Source organism: Hipposideros armiger, unplaced genomic scaffold (assembly GCF_001890085.2).
Source record: "Hipposideros armiger isolate ML-2016 unplaced genomic scaffold, ASM189008v1 scaffold_278, whole genome shotgun sequence".
Taxonomy (NCBI): domain Eukaryota; kingdom Metazoa; phylum Chordata; class Mammalia; order Chiroptera; family Hipposideridae; genus Hipposideros; species Hipposideros armiger.
The window spans coordinates 697,246-708,611 of record NW_017731628.1 but is presented as its reverse complement, the minus strand read 5'-3'; the positions used below and the strand labels follow the sequence as shown (position 1 = coordinate 708,611).

Genomic DNA, 11,366 nt, shown 5'->3' with positions numbered 1-11,366 from the left:
CGCGGCGCGCCCCAGCCCACCGCCGGCGGGGCTGCCCCGGGGTCCGGGGCCGGCAGCGGCGCCAACTCCCTCCTGCTGAGGAGAGGGCGGCTGAAGAGGAATCTGTCCGCGACCGCCGCCGCCTCGTCGTCGTCGTCCTCGTCGTCGTCGTCGTCGTCCTCGGCCGCTGCCGCCTCGCACTCCCCCGGCGCCGCCGGCCTCTCCGCCTCCTGCTCGGCCTCCGCGGCGCTGTGCACCCGGAGCCTGGACAGGAAGACGCTGCTCCTGAAGCACCGGCAGATGCTGCAGCTGCAGCCGTCGGACCGGGACTGGGTGAGGCACCAGCTCCAGCGCGGCTGCGTGCACGTCTTCGATCGCCACATGGCCTCGACTTACCTGCGCCCGGTGCTCTGCACGCTGGACACCACGGCCGGCGAGGTAGCCGCCCGCCTGCTGCAGGTGGGCCCCAAAGGCGGCGGCGTCGTGAAGGTGCTGGGCAAGGGGCCCCCCGACACCGGCCCCCGGCTCGTACCCGGCGATCCGCGGGACCTGGGGCCGCCCCCCGGGAACCGCGGGCTGGCTGCCATCGGGGCCCCGCCGCGCGCGCCTCCAGCCGATCTGCCGCTGCCCGGCGGCCCCGCCGGGTGGGCGATGGGCTCCTCGCGCGCCAGCCCCGCGCCCTCGGACTCCAGCCCGGGTGAGCCCGGCGCCCCGCGGCCCTTGGACAGCACGGCCGCGGGCCGGGCCTCGGATACCGAGAGCTTCAGCCTGAGCCCCAGCGTCGAGAGCGTGTCGGACCGGCTGGACCCCTATAGCAGCGGCGGCGGCTCTTCGTCGTCGTCCGAGGAGCTCGAGGCCGACCCGGCCCCGCCGGGGATTCCGGGCCAGCCCCGCCTGCCCGGCCGCTCAGCGCAGCCCCGGCCCGGAGCGGGCGCCCGGCCGCCTTCCCCGACGGCATCCCCGCCTCTGCCGCAGCCAAAAGCCCAGAGGGGCGTCGACGGCCCGGACGGGGCTGCCCGCGATCGGCCTCAGGAGGAAAAGGAGGCAACAGCCGCGGCCCCTGGCCGCCCCCAGCCGACCCCGGGTGGGAATGGGGCGACTGCGGAGAAGGCGCCTCCGCCGCCCACCTTGTACGTGCAGCTCCACGGAGAGACCACCCGGCGCCTAGAGGCGGACGAGAAGCCTCTGCAGATCCAAAATGACTACCTCTTCCAGCTGGGATTTGGCGAGTTGTGGAGGGTGCAGGAGGAAGGCATGGACTCAGAGATTGGCTGCCTTATCCGCTTCTATGCAGGTAAGGGAACCACCTGCACTGGGACGTGTGGGGCGTAAGAGTGGAAACACACCCAGGTTCCGAGGTGGGAGTCAAGTGGGCGGTCTGTTGGCCCGACCCCCGAGTAATCGCAGGTCCTAGGCAGCCTTGGTCACGTCACAGCTTTCACGGGTAATCTCTGTAATACTCAACTGAGCAATTGTTCAGGCCGGTGGTTTGGCCAGTCTTGAGGGGCTCAGGCTGGGAAGCAATGTGGAGGGCTGGTGGAACCACCAGGAAGTACCGGAAGCAGGTATTCCTGAAAGAAGCAGTAGTACATTTCACAGTGGACCTGCTGCCCTCAGGCCTCCCTCGGGCGTGTTGGGTTTTGGGGTAGTTTGGGATTTCAGGTAAACTACTCAATGCTGATAGAGGAAAATGGCTAACAGAAATGCTCTAGCACACTCTCCCTACACTTGCCTGCCCTCCTGGCCCTAATACGCCCCCTCCCCAGGAGCTCCTTACTTGTCAGCTGGTGCACGTTCAGCTCTCTTTGTCATTCTTATTTGCCCACTTAGCGCTCATTAGAGACCTAACAGATAGGATCCTTTTTTAGTGATAACTTTTTCCCAGCGCTGTTTTGCTTTTTTTTGCAATTTCCTCTCCAAGTTTGATTCTTGCATCAAAAATGATTTTGCCTGTTTCTTTTGTTTCTGACGTCCAGTCTATGGCCAGAACTGACCATTGCAGTATGACTTGCAGTGGGGATCACAGTAAGACTTTAAGTGCTGTCTCTTGAAATGTGATCTAAAATCCTCGTTCTTTTTTCCGCTCTAGATTACAATTAAAAGAAATAATATTTATTCCAGCTTTATTGAGATACAGTTGACATATCAAATTCTTGACTAGGGGTGACTGATGTTCTCTTGGTTTAAAGATTTGGCTGGTGCTGAATTAAGGGAAGCTATAGATATTTGAGCTTTATGAGTTCACAATTCTTTTCTCTCTCTGGTTTCAAGAATTATGTTATTAGTGATAGGAATTTTATAAAGGTAGCATAACAAAATAAATCAGAGTTAAATCTTCCCCATCTTTACTATTCTAGGTTGTAGGTGAGGGTGGAAAATAATCACACTTGTAACTAATCTGTACCCATTCTTTCTATTTAATATGTTCTTGGTCCAACTTACGTCCTAGCGGCAGTGTAGTCAGTTTGAATGAAGAAATCTTTACTCCCACATTGAAATATGCAAGACCAATAGCATTCCTGGTGAGATGTTCCTCTGAATTTCATTGAAGTTTTTCTATAATTGAGGTGGATTACTGATGGAGTTTTGCCTTATAAAGAAAACCATATCATAATACAGTAACATTTGCAGTTTCATTTGAAGATGGTATCCCAACTGGATGACATGCCTTTAAAAATTTCTAGACCATTTATGGTCTAGAAAATAGGTGATTTTGTTTTTTATGTAGGAGCAACAACTATATCCTTTTCTCCTATAGCTCATCTAATTTGTAAAATTACAAAAGCTTTAAATAGTAATCACACTTGGAATGAGAATATTTTGTTAACATTAAAGTGATAAATACCCTTATAACCAGACTTAATTACATTGAAGGAAATACACATATATTAGTCATATATAGCTAATATATATATCAAGGGATACATTAAAAAATATTTTATATGGAAAGAGCTCTGCATCCCTTGTTTTCCTCATGATTTGGATATGTTGATCATGATAAATGCTCATGGGAAAGTTTTGGGTGTCATTGTCATGAAATTTAAATCTTTGATTCTCCTCGATTGTTGTTTCAAGTGTGTCTAAAATATTCTAAGTGAACAATGTACAGTTTTTTTTCTTAACATCTCTATATAAAAGCAACAAATTATCTTTCTGGTTAAATCTTAAATTTCTGGTGTGGTCATTTTAATCTTTTTGTTTTGTTTTTTATGAAAAGCACTAATTGTTACTTCATTCTGAACTTATTTGCTTTATTCTGTATACACAACATGAATACATATATGCCGCTGTGTATACGCTCATAAAAATACCTAATGGGAAGCCACACACAGTATCTAACCTGTTCTCAAATATAAAAAGTGTTCAGGTGTCCTAGAAGGAAGATGCCTGATTATTATAAAGATGTCTAATTGCTTATTGTTTTTTTATACCAAGTTGAGCTTGGTTTAAGCCTTTATTAATATACCGAATGTCTCTGTGTTGATATTCATTTGCTATAAAATAAAATTTAGCAAAAATTAGTCTACTTGAACATTCCCAAGGAAGTTTAGTTATTGACGAACAAAAGGGCCTTGCTATAAGGTGGTGTCACTTATGGAACCATTGTTAGGACTTCACATGTAGTGGAAGTTTGTACCACCCTGGAGGAGATTTCCTAGAAATTACCCCTGTACTGCAATGGAATGTAGGACACCCAACTGGAAAGGGTTACATTTTGGTAGTAATTATTTTCCTTAGGAAGAAGAGAATTGATGTTTGTTTTAGGTGACACCCTTTAAGAGGGTGTTGTATACCACATTTGTTTTTATAATTTTACTCTTAAATTTATTGCTGCATTTTTTTTGTTTATACATGTACTTGGAATTAAGGATAGATTAGGAAGTTGCCTTTGAAGCCTTTTGAATATCTTCCTGTATTCAAATTGAACTTGTTATCGGTTGTTTATCTAGTTTATCCAGTCACCTGTGTTTTTTGAGAAGTGTGTGTTTAGCAGAGAACTTTCATTCTTTTGAGGGTCATCTTTCAATTAAATTTTACTATTACCTGACTCGAGTTATTCTTAAAAGGCTTTGAAAGCCATTTGTGGTTGCTTTGAATATTTAAATATATTTATTTGGGTAAAGTAAAGTGGAAGTCCTTAATGACCTAGAAGGTGTTGGACAAAAATTACCAATTACAAGGACGTGAATGAAAATTTAGTTTGAAAATTGTTATTGCACTTATCAAACAATCATTCTTTTAGGTGACTTAAAATATGAAAAAATCTAAGTGGTCTTATCTGAAGTTACTTAAGTATAGTAAGTACATTAACATTTAATTTCCTTTTAAAATCAGCTATCTTAAATTTTACCTTAACATAATTTTAGGTTAAAAAAATTCAAGAATTTAGGTTACTTGACATAAGTTGTGGACTTCAAGACATTAATGAGCTTGTGTTTTGTCATTGATCAAGCGCAGTTTTAAACTCTATTTTTTATATTGTTGACTTTCTGCCACCTTTTAGATTTAGTAGTCTAGGCATTGCAGTTCAAATTTTAAGTGTGGAAAGGATGATGACAGAATGGAGAGCACACCCAATGTGCCTAGTGAATCTTGGACAAGATATTTTTATGTGTGACTTATTGGGATTGCTCAGAATGATCTCCTACCCTTCTCATATTTCTTCTCTTTTTCTCTTCTGGGCATGATCAAACCTTACATGGTTTCCTACATGGAAACCAAGAAGGGTGGTTCAGCATTAAGCTGTAATATTGACGAGCAGGCTCTTATTACTATAATTACAGCAGTATTGAATAACGTGGTATGAACATGTGACACCAGTATGTGCCTGAACAGTCCTTTTCATTTTAAGAACAAAGGGTTTAACTTTATTTTTGTTGTTTGTTTATATTTAAATTTTATATTTGTTGTTTTTTAAATGTAAAACGCATTCTGTTTTTTCTTTCTTAACTGTGTTTTGATAGCATCTGTTAATATGTTGAGTTTTATTTTCTTCAAAAATCTTAAAGGGTTTTCACATAAATTATCTCATTTGTCCTTTCAAAAACACAATTAGGGAGGAGTCAGTGTCATTCCTTTTTTCAGAAAGAGAAACTGATGCACAGAGAGGTCTGACTCTTGCTTGTGGTTTTTCAGTCCTTGGCAGAGCTGAGAATAGAGAGCTTGGATATTCTATTTTCAATTCTTATCACTTTCCATGAATCGGTGCTGAATTTCATTTGCACTTGAATTTTCACTTGGTTAAAAGCATTCAGCATATATGCTGTTTTTGTTGGTAATGAGGTGATATTATCCTCTAGTCCAAAGTGGTATTCATTGTGAAATGTGGACGGCTCTATTTTTATCATGCTGCCTTTACAAACGTAAAGAACCAAGACTGGCAACTAAATAGCACAGAAGGAGTACTAAAGTTGTTTAAATATCCTGGTTGCAAAGAGTATACTTGTTAAGTTGATATGAAATAAAGTTTACTTAATGATTCTTTATTTTCTTATTCAAGCATGCCTCATTTGTTAAACTACACTATAAATCTTCATTGGATATAGAGAATTAACACTTCATCTAAAAAGTGGATAACTTTTGAGGGTGGAGGTGTGACAATTCAGTTTCTTTAAAACATAGCTGTACTTGTAAAGTATTGAAAATACTTATCATGAAAGTTTTGCTTAAACTTTTTATTTTAAAATAGAATTATTTGTACTTTAGTGATCAATGGTGCTTTACTGGTGTTACTTTGCAGTTGTACAGTTTTTATAATTCATATGTTATATAGAGCTAGAGTCAGCTATTCTCCTTGAATTTCATAGTTATTCCTAAAATGGTGTGTCTTTTGTGCTCATTGAAATAATTGTGGGAAGAGGAGATGTGTGTAAATGAGTTTGTAAGGTTTCTGTGTTGAAAGTTTTATCTTTCTGTTGCTATAAGATTGTTAAACTCCTTGAATGATTGGTTATCCGAAGATGATTATTTTTAAAGTGTAAGGTGTTTTTGTTGTTTTCTACTCTCATTTTAGAACCCTGATTTTAATTTATTGGTAACATAACATTCACTGACATTGTATATGATCCAAGCCTAGTATAACACTCGGCATTTTAGTTTAAACATTTGTTGAATTGAATTTGTGGAATTTTTTAAGCAGCTGGTGGTGTGTGCTCTGATTCTTCAGCCTCCCGTGCTGATTGGGTCCCCGGGGATGTGTGAAACACACATGCACAGAGGTATTTCTCCCATGGCGGCCGACTTCCGATGTGCCACATACTATTAATACCTTCTGTTTCACTAAGGGAAGCTGCATGTGGATTTTGAGAGAGCGGTTCTCAAAGTTTTCTTAGAGTTAACATGTGTCCCCCACCCCCTTTTTCAAAGGCACCTCTTACCTCAACTTTGAGATGAATTTAATGAGGCATCTGTCAAATGAGGCATCTTAGATTTAATGATTGGATGTGCCAGGGTTGAACACAGTTGAGTCTATCTGGACAGGAGAAGGGTTTAATTGTTGTACTGTGAAAGTCGAGAATTCCTGAAGCCACTCAGTAGAAAAGCTTTTCCTTTAAAGACGCCTGGCATTTTGAGAAAGAGAAAGAGATGGTTATCAAAATGTCCAAAACAGTCTGGGAAAATGAAGCCTTTTGTAAAAATCCCACCTCCTAAAACCTCCACCCCTTTCATCCCAGACAGCTGGTACAAACAGTGGTAATGAGGGGTTTGACTCTGGCCTCGCGTCCCTGTGCTTCTAGGGCAAACCCTTTTTTATACCTACCTTTGGTTTTCTAAAGATAGTATAATTAAAACAAAACCCCAAAATCGACCATGTGGATTCTTTGGACAAATAAGGTATTTATAACTTAAGTCTATGACTGGTTGTGTTTGGATTTGTATGAAACTTCAACTCTGTGCTTGGGAAAATTTTAATAAATTGGAACTCAAGGACCTGGAAAGAGCAGACTTTAAGGATACTTTTATTAAAGACCATTTAGGATTTTGGTTAACTATGAAATAACCACTCTTTCAAGTTGTGTGATATTGTACTTTAGGATCAAGCATAATGATTACTGGATTACTGAAGTGTTACTACACTTCGATTTAGAGGTGGAATGGTTGTGTTTATATATTATCTAAGTACGTAATATATATGCCTGGTGTACCTTTTTAGTATATTCAGTGAAACAAAGTGTAATTATCCCATAATGCCACACTCATGCTGAAATAATTGTTTCCCTGTTGCATTTTTATATTGATTGCTTTAATACGTTGTCAGATGTATTTAATGATGAAGTGTGTTGTTGAGGTACAAGTCCAGAGTTTGGAACCTAGAAGTTCTATTGGAAACGAGTAAAATACTCTTATTTGTAGGTTGTACATATTTTATGAGTTTGTAAATGTCAATATTTGAGCAAAAAACAAACAAACCCAGAATTTTTGTCATGTACTTTTCCAAATGAAGCTTGTAAAAGTAAATTAGCCTCATTTCCAGTTATGTGAAAACATTTAGTTGAAGACTGAATAAAATTTGAAATACTGTATTTTTATTGAAAAAAAAAGTCTGTGTATAAGTGGACCCATGCAGTTCAAACCCGTGTTGTTAAAGAGTCCACTGTAATTTGGTTTTGCACCATTTCAATAATGAGTGAAAAATCTAATTAGGAATTTAAATTGGTTGATATTTCGTTTTCGTTTTTTATCTTCATTCTTTTTAAGCAGGAAGAATTTTGTATTTGTTGCTATTTCTACTGACTTGTGCATCTGATGAAGAGCAATTAGAGAATGAATCTTTTCCTATAATTGCTTCCATTAATAATATGTTAGAATGTTTGGGCTTTCTTTTCAAATATGAAGCATGTTTTTAAATACAGCAAAAGACAGTATGATCTGTACTTGTTTTCATCACATATTTAATAATTATCTGGATTTTAGTCAGTTCACTCCTGACACGTGGTCCAAAGAGCAAAATTTTATACACAGAACTGGTTTCTTACCTGTGTTGTCAATGATGAGAATATATTCCTGAGGAATTCTTTCCTTGTTCACACCCGCGTATTGTGAGAGCTTGTCTGGCTGTACCTTTGTGCTTGAATGGATGCTACAGAATGCTTCTGGAGTTTGGCTGCTGTGTCCCAGAGTCGGGTGAAAGTAACCTTGTTCTTTGCAAAAACAACTTTGGGAAAGAATTTGTACTGTTTTATCTCCCACTGAGAGAAAATGGTCTGTCATTTAAAGAAACTAGCCCGAGAGTTGGGGAACTTGGTATGACTTTGGGCATTTATGTTAACCTATCCTGGGCTTTGCTTTCCTCATCATTAAAATGATGAACTTGAAGTGGAAGACATCTAAGATCTCCTCCAACTCTTAACATTCTGAGGCTCCATCAGAGAGCCCACCCTTCAAATTAGAACTAAAAGTTGTAGTTGTTGTAAGTTCTGAGAGACCTGTCCCTCTTGGACCTAATATAGACAAGACAGCCTGAGCTTGCCAGCCAAAGCAGACCACCTTTCTGGTGTAGATTAGGACTAATAACAGAATGGATAATATTTGATTCACCCCTCTCCCTGCCAGCCCTTACTCCTCAATGTAGACTTCTGCATGCTAGAGATGAATTTGAAGAAGTACAATCTTTCTAAAGTTTAAGATTCTTTTTCTTACATTGTCTTATAAAGCAAGATACTTTCGTAATCCAATTTATAAAGTTTGCTGTAATGATAACTCTGCTGAGGTGTGTGTCCAAATGTGCAAAATTTACTGGTTTCTTAACTTTAGTTCACAGTGAGCTGTGTGCCTGTCTGCTTGTGCCTGGAGTCAGTAGGACAAAAAGCACTTGAAGAAAATGACATTTTGTTTTGTTATTATAATCATATTATAGAATTTAGATTCCATAGGGATACTAACCTCTGTATTTTTATAGATGAGGAAAGCAAGCCCATAGAAGTTACGTATCTGGCCTTATATCAAGTCAGTCTCAGAATTAGGAATAACTCTCAGGATTTGATATATCTGTCCGTTGTCCTCCCTCACCTCCCCTTCACTGTGAACTTATATTCTTACTATTTTGGGGTCCTCCTCATACTTAGTATTCAAAATGAAAGTTTAAAAAATGTAGTGTGTTTTACACATTTAGTGGTTTTTCTGTTACTTCAAGGTGTTTCTACAATAGTTTTTTTCATTCTAATCAGCACATTTGAAAGATTGCATATGACTTTGACAGATTATAAGGGAACAGTTGGATATTTTTAAAGAATGGACATGCTGGAAAAAGAAATCATTGAATTTTAAAAAACATTTGAGAGAAAAATTTAAGGATAGATTTTAAAACAAATACCCATTCAGACATATGTTCATTAAAAAGATTTCATATTCATTATATTCTTTATTTCAATTTTTTTAAAGAAAGAAAATTGTCTTCTCACAGTTAATGCATGTAGTTTATTCAGGTACACATACACAGTCCTACTTTTGTGTAATATAAAAAAATCAAAACAACTCAGTTCAGTAGTCCTTTTTTTCTTCTTCTGATTTTGGAAGTCTTTATCATGAAATCTGCTACTGCTTTGAATATCTCCTTCCCTCTCTCCCTCTCCCCGAATTATTCTGATCCTGTTAGCAAAAAGTCAGTATGTGAATATTTTTAGTGGTTAGAGTTTCCTTTTTATATTAAATTCCATTTTATTTTAATCATTTATCATAAGCAGAAGTTTTAGCTTCCCTTATCTACTGAGTCAATTAATTCCTCAAAGATGACTTCATTTTTTAAGTATAGTTGGTGTACAATATTAGTTTCAGATGTACAATATGATTTGACATTTATATGCCTTACAATGTGATCACCCCACTAAGTCTAGTAATCATCTGTCACCGTGCAAATTTATCACAATATTATTGACTAGATTCGCCTTCACCTTTTTCATTCATTTCCCCATCCCCTCTGGCAACCATCAGTTTGATCTTTATTTCTATGAGTCTGTTTTTGTTTTTTGTTTTGGATTTCACGTGTAAGTGAAACCATTTGGTATTTGTCTTATTTGGTTATTTGTCTTTCTGTCTGACTTATTTCACTCAGCATAATACCCTCTGGATCCATCCATGTTGTTGCAAATGTTAAGATTTCATTCTTTTACGTCGCTGAGTAATATTCCACTGAGTGTGTATGTGTGTGTGTGTATATATATGTGTATATATATATCATATATCTCACATCTTCTTTATCCATTCATCTATTGATGGACACCTAGGTTGTTTCTGTATCTTGGCTATTGTAAATAATGGTGCAGTGAACATAGGGGTGCATGTCTTTTCGAATCAGTGTATTTTTTTTTCTTTGGATAAATACCCAGAAGTGGAATTGTTGGGTCATATGGTAGATCTATTTTTTGTTTTTTTGAGGAATCGCCATACTGTCTTCCATAGTGGCTGCACCAATTTGCAGTCCCACCAGCAGTGCACACGGGTTTATTTTTCTCCACATTCTTGCCAACACATGTTATTTGTTGACTTTTTGATAGCAACCATTCTCACTAGTGTGAGGTGATATCTTGTGGTTTTGCATTTGCATTTGCATTTGATTTGCATTTCCCTTATGATTAATGATGTTGAGCATCTTTTCATACAGACGACTGTTCATTTCTAATATGAGGAAGGGAACTTTTTAAAGTGCAAAAGTACAAAGGGTAAAAATACATTGCATCTGGCATAGAATATGTACTCCAGATGCTGAAGCAGAGGAGACATTTCTCTTGATGGTCTGTAAGAGAGGGGGTATGGCTGGGGCAGCTGACATTCAGTTTTATATAATAAGGATCTCTCCTTATGGGAAGAAGTAAACACTGCTGTAATTGGAGGAGACTCTTTCTCTTCCTTACACACTCCCCACTCATTTTATTGCTTTATTGCGGTGGTCTAGAACCAAACCCTCACTACCTCCGAGGTGTGCCTGTGCTTGATGTGAGTCCTTAACCTCCTGAAGCCTCATTTATTAGAGAGAGGGAGGGAGGGAGGGAGNAGAGAGAGAGAGAGAGAGAGAGAGAGAGAGAGAGAGAGAGAGAGAGAGAGAGAGAGAGAGAGAGAGAGGATTAAAAAAAGGTCTCAAAGAACTTTCTGAGGTTCATGATACATGTAGAAGTGTTTCTGGTAAGCTGTGAGATGTTATACAAACTCAGTGTGGTTTTATTATTTTTTGTAATAGTAAATTGCCACAAATGTTAATTAGAGTTCATTAGGACTCATTAGGGAAGATGGGATATACTGTTGCTCAGTGACCCTGTTAGATATACACTTTCTTTCTTTCATTCACTCATTCATTCATTCATTCATTCATTCCTTTATCTAGTAATTACTATGCGTACCTGCTCCATCAAAGGAACTTTTGATTCAGAGATGATTAATTTGAATTTTCTAGG

General features: G+C 39.7%; 1 protein-coding gene across 1 annotated transcript in view; it reads left to right on the top strand.

Moving 5' to 3' along the window:
- The window catches only part of PHLPP1 (PH domain and leucine rich repeat protein phosphatase 1), a 178,903-nt gene that overhangs the window by 536 nt on the left and 167,001 nt on the right, over positions 1 to 11,366 (top strand). The window contains exon 2 of the mRNA XM_019657689.1: positions 1 to 1,273. Within this exon, the coding sequence (XP_019513234.1) occupies positions 1 to 1,273 (1,273 nt within the window). The remainder of the gene's footprint in view (positions 1,274 to 11,366) is intronic.